Source organism: Euprymna scolopes, chromosome 22, assembly GCF_053919585.1.
Source record: "Euprymna scolopes isolate OS-2025 chromosome 22, ASM5391958v1, whole genome shotgun sequence".
NCBI lineage: Eukaryota > Metazoa > Mollusca > Cephalopoda > Sepiida > Sepiolidae > Euprymna > Euprymna scolopes.
The window spans coordinates 31,048,659-31,061,906 of NC_136503.1; the positions used below are offsets into that span (position 1 = coordinate 31,048,659).

The 13,248-nt window shown below is 31.8% G+C and overlaps 1 protein-coding gene across 1 annotated transcript in view; it reads right to left on the minus strand.

Annotated features, from left to right (window-relative positions):
- LOC145243946 (tonsoku-like protein) overlaps positions 1-13,248 on the minus strand; it is a 116,656-nt gene that overhangs the window by 19,156 nt on the left and 84,252 nt on the right. The window contains exons 18-20 of the mRNA XM_080107074.1: positions 8,453-8,531; positions 6,216-6,365; positions 2,107-2,306 (exon numbers count right to left, since the gene is read on the minus strand). Coding sequence (XP_079963200.1) covers positions 2,107-2,306; positions 6,216-6,365; positions 8,453-8,531 — 429 coding nt within the window. The remainder of the gene's footprint in view (positions 1-2,106; positions 2,307-6,215; positions 6,366-8,452; positions 8,532-13,248) is intronic.

The window sequence follows — 13,248 nt, forward strand, 5'->3', positions numbered from 1 at the left end:
GTGAATACCCTGAAAAAACTTTAATTAAAGATAAACAAAAATTATTTTAGAATTTAATGTAAAATGATTTCCCATTTTGAGCCATTACAGTGTATTTGGGCCAGTTAACAGAAAATTTTCTAAATCCTGGGCGTTTTTTTTTTCCTAAAAAAAATGTGTGGTTTCAATATGGTCTCTGTGCAATTATAAGATGGGGAGGTTGCCATTCTGACTTTGGGTTGATGATAGGGCTAAGGGAAATTATGTATGAACATCCTGAAGACTTGATAGAAACAAAACAAAAACAATTTTAGAATTTGGAGTAGGGGTTGGTTTCACATAAATTTAATGTAAAATAATTCACCATTTTGAGACAACTTTAGCATTTTAGGACAGTTAACCAATTTATTTTTCTATGGGAGATAAATCATTTGCATTTTCTTTAAGGAAAGATTTTTTTTTTACGCTTATATGTAGCTTACAGAGGAATTTTGTTTAGTGGGGAGCTCTCCCACTCTGACTTAGCATTATTGTTAGTGCTAGAGGCTTTAGGAGGAAGCTTGCCCCTCATACCTAGGGTTGGACATAGGATTAAGGGAGTGTTTTTTGTTTTGTTATTTTTTTTGAAGAGGGCATTTGACACCCATTGTGAAACTTGGAAAAGTATCAAATACTTTTTGTCCCACCTATTTAAATATTTGGGGGAAAAAAAAAAACAAACTTTTTGCTAAAGCTGACAAATTGTTCACAAATTTTGAATGAATTTGATTTTTATTTTTAATTACAATTTATGTTTTCTTTCTACCATTTTTATTTCTTAACTAAGCACCTCCTACAAATATTTAAATATCGATTTTTCATTTTTTTTTTGATAATCGGGTAGATTAGTTTTTATTCAATAATAATCCGCTGAAAACATTGTAAAAAAAGACAAAATTTTAAAAAAATATAGAGGGGTTGTACCGCTCGTACACTGCAAAAAAAAAAAAAAAAAAAAAAAAAATCATATTTCAGTGCACATTTTCTGTTGTTCAAAGCATTTTTTGCTTTGAACAACAGAAAATGTGCACTGAAATATGATATTTAAAAAATTCAACCACTGGTCAAATTTTTTTAAATATTCATATGGTTGATAACAAAATAGCTGTAACTAAACATGTAAGAAAATTTTTTTATAATCAGATTTCAATAAAAAAAATCCGATCTGGAATAAAAATCAACAACAAAAAAAAAATGTCTGTTTACAGTGGGTGTGGTATTTCTGTTGCTTTTGCTGCTGCTATTACTAATACTACAGTCTACACTCAAAATCCAAATGATTTTTTTCCAGATATTATGTTTTTAAATTGCTATTTACCACAAGAGAAAACCACATACAAGTATTCTTTTAACGGATAAAAACATTAAAAAGATGGTTTTACTCAACAGTGGGTGTCCGAAGAAAATTAAAAAAATTTTTTCACTAGTTATCATGCTGAAATCTTTTTTTTAACACGAAAAAAAAAAAAAAAAAAAACAATGGTAAAATGTATTTTGGATACCCAAAACTATTAAATGTGACATCTCTTCTGGTTAGTTTCTAAATTTCATGAAAAATTTTTTAATACAAACACAGCTAGTACGAGTATTTACAAATCAACGGTGGTCGTTACAAAATCTTACCGAAAACGCTGTTTTATGATGTTCACATTTTTATCACTTTATTTGCTTAAAACTCTTAAAATATATAATGCACATTATTATTTATTAATTCGTTTGAAAGTATATTCATTTCTGAACAAAACGGTATTATTTTGAGGACTTAAAGTGCTTTGGTTTGTAAAATATGACTATCTTAGCAGAAGTTCCTTGAAATCTGTGATTATTCAGAGCTTGGTTGACCATTTGAGACCTGTTAGATTAGAGATTCTTTTTTTTTGGATCCTGTCCAACAGAGGGAGACTATTGATTGATGCATCAGCCAAATATGGCAAAAGATATTACATGAATGGGCAAATGAGGGTTTTGTCAGATGTGAGTATTTTTCAGCGCAGTAGAAGGAGTCCATCTTCTTTGCAACAGTCTTGGCAATGTCTTCTATGCATTTGTTCCAATTCATTATCTTTTACAATGTTAAAATTAAATTACCTGCAAGGGTTTCTGAGAGAAAGCCATCAGTCCTAGCCCTGGTGTGGCAGAAATTGCATCGGATGGTTCTATGATCTTCTTCAATTCCATGAGACCAACTGCAGTAATGCCGTTACACGAGATATCTAAAGAAGCGAGTCCAGGAATCGTATCCAGCATCTTGGCCAACATTTGTAACCCGATGTCACCAAGCTTGTTACCTAAAGAAAGAGAGATAAAAAAAGATTCTTTTTCTTCTAACATGGTTTTACTATTATTTTTATTATAAAAAAAAAAAAAAAAAAAAAAAAATGAATACATAATTAATTTTAATTATTGTTGTGGTCCTGTACGGGTATGGAAGAAAAACCAACTCGTAATTAATGGAAACAAAATATATTGAGCAGAAAAGTATATACAACAAAATAAAAATACATCAGTCCGACTGCCAAGTGCGTATGACTTGTGCATAACGTGTGCTAATATCGAGAGATATATTCTCCCAGTCTTTATGGTAAGTAGAAATGGGCATTATTATCTGTAGGGTGGACACACCACAACAATTATACAAAAATAAAAAGAAAGATTAAATACATTTTGGCACTTCTACACTATTAGGACGAAATTTCGGAAATCGTAAAACTGAATTTCACATGAAAACAATGGTATCTACGTATTCCTCATATTTTTAAGATGATTATATCCAAAAATTACAAAAATTGATAAGGTAGAAAATTATTTATTAAAGAAAATAAAAAATAGAATTTGATGAAAACAATAGTACAGGAGAGTTCAAAAGGAAGGTAATTTTCCATTTTATTTAAACAAGATGGCAGCAATTTTTCACCTGCTACCACAATTAAAGTTGTTTTTTTTTTTTTTAAATAATTCAGTAATATTCAAGTAATTTCGACTGCATAATTTGGAAACTATCATTGTAATTTATTAGAATTGACCAAAAAATCAGTTGAAACGATTGTTTTTATCTGAAAACTCCATTTATCGACTACAAAATCTCATTCCAATAGTGTAGAAGCCCCTAAATTAAAATAAAATCTTTTATACTAAAGTTAAGATGTTTTCCCTTTATACTTTAATGACACAAAATAGATGATAAAGTACACATTACAGAACTTTACGTTCGGAGTAAAACAGTCGCATTTGAAAGTGGTTTTTCCAAGTGGCGACTAGAAATAATAAAACGCTTATCTTTTAGCGATTGTGTTTTTTTACCAACAATTTTCCAAAGGTATTACTGAATGAAAAATGTTTTTTTCAACCTATTTTTTTTTTTTTAAAATAAAATGAGCAAAGTAAAATTATTTAAATAATAAAAGTGTATTAGAACAATATACACCCTTTTTTTTATTTAATGAAGGCTGTTTAAAAAAAACATTCGAAAAAATTAAAATTTTTAGACGTTCAAGTCTCAACATAAAATTTGATGTATATTTAGAATTACACTTACTAAAAAACAAAACACAAAAAAATTTACATGATGTAAGTATTTGTCATGGAACAAAGATTTCATATTCCAAAAATCACATGGGCTTGGTTAGTAACTTTAATATTTGGCTAGTAAACGAAAATATTTAGTTGTCACAGGTCAACTAAAGATAAATTTGACTGTAGTGCCCTGCATTAGTTCTGAGACTGAATTACGTTTAAAAAAAAATTCATTTTTAACTCTTTTCATTAGCTGTAATTTGTAATTAACTGACCAAACCACCTATCTCTCACTTAGTTCTGCATTTCTCTCATCCTTTCCCACTTTATGATGATTCAATCATTGTCGAATGGTTGTTAACGTCTGCGAACATTTAGCGAAAGAGTGACTCTCTCTTCTTAACTAATTTACATAGTGTATTTACACGCACCATTAACATGCTTGTAAATTAAATAGCATTTGGCATCTATATCATCCATAAGGTTACGTCTAGTATTTATTAAATGCAAATATACGACGGATGCGTGATGTGAGTCTTAAGGACAGGCTTCGATCTGATGACCTCAGTACAGGGAGACGTTTGCAGAACAGGAGACTTTGTTGGTATGGTCATATTGAAAGAATGGATGTGAGTTCTTGGGTTACTAAATGTAGAACAGTTGTGGTAGAAGGTTCAGTTTATAGGGGAAGGCTAAGAAAAACATAGTTGGAAACAATAAGAATGAACTTGAGAGGAAGAGGAATAAATAAAGACCTGGCCAGAGATAGGTATGTTTGAAAGTCAATTTCTAAAAGCCCTCCAATCTATACTAGTATGCTCACTGCTTGTAAAACATCACTAAAACAGAATTTTTGTGGGGAAGATCATGAGAGAAAGACTCATAAGATCACCATAAACCGATTTAAATTTTGCCAAATCAAATATCAAATGAAAGGAAACTGATTTATAAGTTTATCAACATTCTTATATATGCGTATTTGGTGCTTTTCGTTATTAGAGTGAAATAGAAACATTGAATTTCAAGTAAAACCAATTGTATCTACTTAATTGCTACGTCGCAGTAAAAGGAATACATGGAAAAATTATGAAACACGATAAGATAGAAAATTAATCATTAATGAAAACAGTTTTCAAAGACAATTAGCAAAAACTGAGTTTTGCTTAATTGGCCTAAGGTTTTCAAAGTTTGTAGAATTAATAATAATAATTACCTCCCCTGTCAGGATTCAAATTATTCTGTTTATTTATTTATTTTAACAAAACTCAATTTTCGGTCTTCAAAAACTATTTTCATTAATAATTAATTTTCTATGTTATCGTTTTTTTATTTGTGGGAGGATATGTTTTTTGCTGTGACATTATAATTAAATTATTTTCATTAATAATTAATTTTCTATATTATCGTTTTTTTATTTGTGGGAGGATATGTTTTTCGCTGCGACATTATAATTAAATTATTTTCATTAATAATTAATTTTCTATGTTATCGTTTTTTTATTTGTGGGAGGATATGTTTTTTGCTGCGACATGATAATTAAAAAGATACCGTTGGTTTTACTTGAAATTCAATATTTTGATTTTCAAATTTGTTCTAATAACAATGAGATACTGTGTTTTTTGCAAAAACAAGATAAATATTGTAAAATCGTTTTTTATTTTATTTTGATCGAGTACATAAAAGGGCTGTTAATTGTCTGTATTTTTGAGATGAGGTGTTTTCATTGATTGAGATTGTCGGACTGACTTCCTCATCTTGGTTGTTATTGTCACAACGTTTCGACCGTTTTGCCTCCTAGTGACATATGGCCGAGTGGTCCTAGACGTTGTATCAAAGTTTACAGTTACCCAGAGGTGCTGAGTTCAATCTTGAACGAAGGCAGTGAAAAAGTAACATTCAAAACAGAGAATCAGCAACTATGTCCCAAAGCCTAGCTGGAGTCCGAACATGGTACCCCCGTAATAATAATAAAGGATTGGGTTTGAGACTCCTAACAAACGGTTCCCCAGTTCGATACAAAACACCTGACGAAGGCCGGAGGGCAAAACAGCCGAAACGTTGTGACAATAACAACCAAGATGAGGAAGTCAGTCTGACAATCTCAATCAATGAAAAGGGCTGTTGTCTGTTTAATTCTATTTCAAAGTACAACTGGTGAGAATTTGGTAAAATTTGGCTTTCAAAATTGAGCAAGTCTTTTAAAGTAATACATGTTTGAATTTGGTAAAATTTGGCTTTCAAAATTGAGCAAGTCTTTTAAAGTAATACATGTTTGAATTGGGTAAAATTTGGCTTTCAAAATTGAGCAAGTCTTTTAAAGTAATACATGTTTGAATTTGGTAAAATTTGGCTTTCAAAATTGAGCAAGTCTTTTAAAGTAATACATGTTTGAATTTGGTAAAATTTGGCTTTCAAAATTGAGCAAGTCTTTTAAAGTAATACATGTTTGAATTTGGTAAAATTTGGCTTTCAAAATTGAGCAAGTCTTTTAAAGTAATACATGTTTGAATTTAGTTGGTCAAATACGTTCACCGAAATGGGTTATTAAAATTCGACTGTTGCGGTTCAGTTAAATCAGTAGAAAATAAAATGTGTCATGAGTTTGAATTGTTGTTATTTTCCATACAACATGGCTACCATGACACATTTGGTGCTAAATTATGAAAACAACTGGACGCACTTACCGCTGAGGTTGAGAATACAAAGATTGTTTTGATATTTGATTGCTCTGAACACAGACTGCAAACAGGCGGGACGTAAGGAAAGTTTCTTGAAATCAACACAACCTGATACATCAGCTTGTTCCAGCAACACTTTTAAATCCTGGCGTTCAGCTACAAGAAAAACATATACGTTTATATCCACCATAAAATGCTTTTATTAAATGAAAATTAGAGACGTAACAGGGATACAAATTAAGAACAGAATAATTACATAAAAAAAACACAAAAAAAAAAACAGGTCTCACTTTTAAAAATTACATAAAAAACAAAAAAAAAAAAACAGATCTCACTTTTAAAAATGACATTAAAAAAAACAGGTCTCACTTTTAAAAATTACATAAAAAACTAAAAAAAAACAGGTCTTCCTTTTAAAAATTACATAAAAAAACAGGTCTAACTTTAAAAAATTACATAAAAAAACAGGTCTCACTTTTAAAAATTACATAAAAAAATAAAAAAACAGGTCTCACTTTCAAAAATTACATTAAAAAAAAAAACAGGTCTCACTTTTTAAAAATGACATAAAAAACAAAAAAAAAAAAAAAAAAAAACAGGTCTCACTTTTAAAAATTTTTTTAGAAAAAATAATTCTGTGCCTGTGCAGAAAGTGTGTATGTGTTGATGTAAACCGGATAGATGGATTTTATGGCATTTTATGGCCTAACGATTCTTTAAATGTAAACATCTATATATATAAAAGCAAAAATGTATGTATGTATGTGTGTTCGCTTTTTCTGTATGTTTACAAAAGGCTTTTTTCAGAGAAGCAGTCGATCGCTTCACAACTTTTTAAAACTTTTTATATCACATATAAATCGTAATATCTCACAGTTAACAATGAAGCTCGCCTGTCTATTTAATTTGCTCGATTTCGGGAAGATAAATATTCAACATTTGTCGCTCGCCGCATGTGGATTAGTCTTTTTCCTATAACATCTTGGGAAAATAAAAATAAAAAAAAGCGTTCCGCAGTAAATGAAATACTATCCCGCAGTCAAACTTGACCTCATGAACTCATTAAAACGGGCACCTGCCAAATCCAAGTAATTAAATAAATTCAAACATGTTTCCGTTAGCATCTTGCGGTGGGGCAATGGTTAATGTCGCACGTTTTTTTTTTTTTCCACACTTCAATTTACACAACCAAGCAATGCTGGTATAATACACACACACACACACACACACACACACACACACACACACACACACAGAGGGGGTTCCAAAAGTCTGAGTTATTTGGTTAACTATGAATGGTAGTAAGATAGAAATGATGCCCTTTTAAAGCTAAATGCATTGCTTTTTTCTCCGAACCCACTCTAGAAACTCATACAACGCATACACAGGCCACATCACAAAACTCTCCCGATGACTAACCTATTATTTAGCTGACAATAGCGCCATAAAACAACACCTAACATCCCATGATAAAAACCTACAGTCGTCCGACATTAGAAATATCTTAACTAACAATACTAAAATTCGATACCTTAACAATTGCACATGACGACTAAAATTTCTAGAAGCCATACTTATAAAAAAAAAACTACAGCCCCTTAATAACCGGATCTCATTTAACACCGGGACAAATATACTAACAGTATTTAATGACTAACAAGAAACTAAATAAATAAACTATAAAATAAGAAAATCGAAATTAAACACAAAAATAATTCGCCTCTAACTATCCTGCACCCACCTTCATAACCAATAAAAAAAAAAAACAAACTATAAATACACCAAGCCTCAAAGAAAAAGAAAACGACAACAACAATCACTCCTGATGACAATCAGATGTACCGATAGAAAGCGCTTGAGAAGAATATGGCTGAACAACAACTTTTGGGCGCCATAATATACAACATGCCAGCTGAAATAAAAAAGATCATTTGACGAATTGAAAAGATACCCCCCCCTCCCCCCCCCAAAAAAAAAATCGGAAAAAAGGATAACTCTATCGTGTTCAATCAGATGTGCTTGAATATATATATATAAATAAATAAAGTACTTTTATCAATTTATGTAATTTTGGGAATATATTTTCTTCCAGTCATAAATATGTGCATCATATGGATTTTTCTTTATTTGTTTTTTAAATATAGGGTGAATTCTGGACAAGCACCAAAGTTTATTACTCCCAGGCAATACCAGGTTTCTTTGATAGTTTTTTTAATAACCGAATAAAATGTTGAACAACTTACGAGTTTTGTTAATTTTACATGCTTCTACATATCGTTGCTGAATCGGTGGCAGGTCCCAAGAAGTGACTTGAGCTTCCAACTAAAAGAGAAAATAAATATCTGTTAACAAATGACAGAAAACAAGAAAATTTGATGCTAATGTATGAAAGTGATCCCAAATTTCTGGTCAAACTTAGGTCATGCTGTATTAGCTGATCGATATCACGTCAAATGACATCGTCTCCTCTTTTTTTGACCTGTTTTATTTGGGGGACCATTCGAAAAGCCAGTCAAGTAGATGAGTGTTTCAAGGGGTAATTTTGTTATTGAGTCGTCCCTTTTGGAGAGAGGGTCATCTAGATAACCGATTTCCTTGTTGGGCCTTATACAGGTGGCCTTTGGGAAAACTATTCCATGAGTGATGGTAAGAGGTATTGACCAAGGAAGAGAGAGAGAGAAAGAAAGACAAGGCCCCAAATAGAAGGGGGACATAAATTAGAAGTTATAAGGATAATAATAAGTGGCTTTTTCGCTAGTTTGGGAGAGTTCGTTGGTGAGGAGAGTTCGTCGGCCGTCGGATGTATTTTTTGCGTCCGCCGGTCTAGGCGAAAAACTTAATTTCAACCGTTATAATCCTACACCCAAAATTCAGTCTAATTCCCCAAGTTTAGAGTGGCCTTAAGTTTATGTTCTTACATGAGAGATACCTGTAATAACTTATTTGTTACTAAAAAGACTGCCTTTGTGATTCTTTGTTGTTTGCCTGTGGTTGTGAAATGAATTCTTTCTCGATCAATGTTCAAACTGCGAAAGCGGCCCCCATCTCCAACGTCTGAGAGCAGGCGACCAGCTGAAGGACCCTCGAGATAGGGTTACCAACCAGCCATCATGAGAGCAGAACTACTACATGAACTTAGGGTTATGCACAAGTTGCGTGTTTGAGTAGAAAAACAATGAGTTCCCGCAACCAGCGAGTGTCTGGCATAGATATTAGGGTTCTAACCACTAGACGAAGAAAAGATGAAGGCAAAGATAAAAACTAGACAATCAAATCACGAGACAGAGTTATGAAGAAGTCTTCGCCAGTTTAAAGACTTTTAGTTTGTAAGAAGTCTGACAGTTTAAAGGCTCTCAGAAGATTTTGGAAACATTTTGAAAAAGATTAAAGGCAGTTGGAGACTTGAAAGGTCCAGATGCGAAGTTATTGAATTTTATTGAAAAGATTTATTCTTTTATTTTATTTTTTTTAAATGTAACCCTGAATCGTTGGGGGTGGGGTTACCTTTAAGGTGCAACCCAACTTGGCTCCTGGCGATGCAGCCTATAGGGTTATATTTATATAGTCTTTTTTCTTTTCTGATGACATCACTTCGCATCTGCGCTATGTTACATCTTTGACATGAGTCAAAATAAATGGCTGCCTACATGTGCTCATTAAATGGCTGCCTATATGTGCTCATTAAATAGCTGCCTACATGTGCTCATTAAATGGCTGCCTACATGTGCTCATTAGTGGAAAAAGAACCAACTGTTACATCTAGTTGCGTCACTAACCTGATCACTCCTCCCTCTAATTATACCCCACTATGAGACATTGCATTGATGTGAAAATGACATTTAAAACCCATGTGGCTAAAAAATTCTATCAAAATTGGATGTAATATTTATAAAGAAATTGAGATGAATGTACAGGTGTAACCCCAGTTAATTAGAATGATGCAGGGGAAAATGTTACCTTACAGTGCCCAGTTATCACGACCTTTAGATCCTCCACATGGAAGCTCAAAGATGTCACTTGGTAACATGTCATTCGTTTTTTTTTTTTAAAAATTTTTTTTTTTTACACAGTGATCACCACTTATCAAGGCCCAGAAGCCACTCAGGGATAAGGGTTATTGCAAGTACATTACGTTAGTGTGGAGATTTGATGAAGTGTTTACTTAAGGGGGCGGTTCATTAGGAATTTGTTAATGTTGGACTTGAAGACATCCAAGTTGTAGTCCGGTGGGAAGCAGGCAGACGGAACAGAGTTCCACAGGATGCAGTTCTAAGAAAGAAGCTTTGTTCATGGAATCCGCGTTTTGATTTAGGCACAGATATAGAGTGGGGGAAATTTTTCATAGTGGATTCAGCTAGACGGGTGTTTTTCGTGAAAGATTGGCGAGGGGGGACCAGAGATTGGAGTTCAGACGAGCACCTGCCATGGAAATAACGATAAAACAAGGACAGGCTCGCAACGTCTCTTCTGTGGGAGAGAGGTTGCAGGGTAGAGAAAAGGGCATCCCCCACTAAGCCACGAAGTCTATTTTGTACTCTGTCAAGGCAGGATAGGCTGTTTTTAGCAGCTCCTGCCCAGATATGGCAACAGTATTCTATCCTTGGACATACTTGGCTTTTATATAGATAGAGAATTGCATCAGTAGTGAGATATCTTCTGGAGCGGTAGAAGGAACCCACCATCTTTCCAGCGACCTTGGCAACAGACTTGATGTACGTGTTCCATTTCAGATCAGGAGTAAAGGTCAAACCCAGAAGCTTGTCAAAATACGGGGCCTCACCCAGACGAGAGCCATCCATCACAATTGATGCCAGATGGGGATCAGAGCGTTGATGATGTAAGGATAGGAGTTTGGTTTTGGATGCATTAAAGGTAACCAGCCACATCTTCCCCCACTGAACCATGCGCTCGAGATCAAAGGAGAGAGAATCAGACAGAACTTACCGGTTGCTTAGCATTTAACATTCGAGGTGGAGGCCTCGTTTCCAATCAAAAACAAGTCAAGGTTACTAGTTGAGCAAATATGATGTTGTTGTTTATTATCATTGTTGTTTATTATAAACATTATTTTTTATTATCAACATTGTTGTTTATTATCAATGTTGTTGTTTATTATCAACATTATTGTTTATTATCAACATTATTGCTTATTGTCAACATTATTGTTTATTATCAACATTGTTGTCTATTATCAACATTGTTGTCTATTATCAACATTGTTGTTTATTATCAACGTTATGTTTATTATCAACGTTGTTGTTTATTATCAACGTTATTGTTTATTGTCAACATTGTTGCTTATTATCAACATTATTGTTTATTATCAACATTGTTTATTATCAACATTGTTGTCTATTATCAACATTATTGTCTATTATCATAATTGTTGTCTATTATCAACATTGTTGTCTATTATCAACATTGTTGTCTATTATCAACATTGTTGTCTATTATCAATATTATTGTTTATTATCAACATTATTGTTTATTATCAACATTGTTGTCTATTATCAACATTGTTGTCTATTATCAACATTATTGTTTATTATCAACATTATTGTTTATTATCAACATTATTGTTTATTATCAACATTGTTGTCTATTATCAACATTGTTTATTATCAACATTATTGTTTATTATCAATATTGTTGTGTTATCAACATCGTTGTTTATTATCAACATTATTGTTTTTAATATTGTTGTTTATTAAAACATTATTGTCTATTATCAACATTGTTGTTTATTATCAACATTATTGTTTATTATCAACATTATTGTTTTTAACAATATTATTGTTTATTATCAACATAGTTGTCTATTATCAACATTGTTGTTTATTATCAACATTATTGTTTATCAACAACATTATTGTTTATTATCAACATTATTGTCTATTATCAACATTATTGTTTATTATCAATATTATTGTTCATTATCAACATTATTGTTTATTATCAACATTGTTGTTTATTATCAATATTATTGTTTATTATCAACATGATTGTCTATTATCAACATATTGTTTATTATCAACGTTGTTGTTTATTATCAACATTGTTGTCTATTATCAACATTATTGTCTATTATCAACATTATTGTCTATTATCAACATTGTTGTTTATTATCAACAATATTGTTTATTATCAACATTATTGTTTATTATAAACATATTGTTAATTATCAACATTGTTGTCTATTATCAACATTATTGTCTATTATCAACATTGTTGTTTATTATCAACAATATTACCTATTATCAACATTATTGTTTATTATCAACATTATTGTTTTTTATCAACATTGTTGTTTATTATCAACATTATTGTCTATTATCAACATTGTTGTCTATTATCAACATTATTGTCTATTACCAACATTGTTGTCTATTACCAACATTATTGTCTATTATCAACATTATTGTCTATTATCAACATTGTTGTCTATTATCAACATTGTTGTCTATTATCAACATTATTGTCTATTATCAACATTGTTGTTTATTATCAACATTATTGTCTATTATCAACATTGTTGTTTATTATCAACATTATTGTCTATTATCAACATTGTTGTTTATTATCAACATTATTGTCTATTATCAACATTATTGTCTATTATCAACATTATTGTCTATTATCAACATTATTATCTATTATCAACATTATTGTTTATTATCAACATTGTTGTTATGCTCAGTCCATCAAGTCCAAAGAAGCTGAGCAGCGGCTTGGTTCCCACCATTTTTTGCAAATAGCAAACAGAATACTGAACAGAAGCATTTGCTCTATCCCAACTATCATAAATGGACCCGAGGTAATCTCGTCAGCATCAGACAAAGCCAAACTTTTTGTCAAGAACTTTGCAGCTAATTCTACCCTTTGCGACCAAGGCCGCCAACCCCCAATATATCCTCCTGTATCAGAAAACACGCTATGTGATATACATATATCTGTACGTGATGTTGCCAAGCTAATCAAAAACCTTGATTCTAGTAAAGCAACCGCCGGCCCTGATGCTATTCCAATTATAGTACTCAAA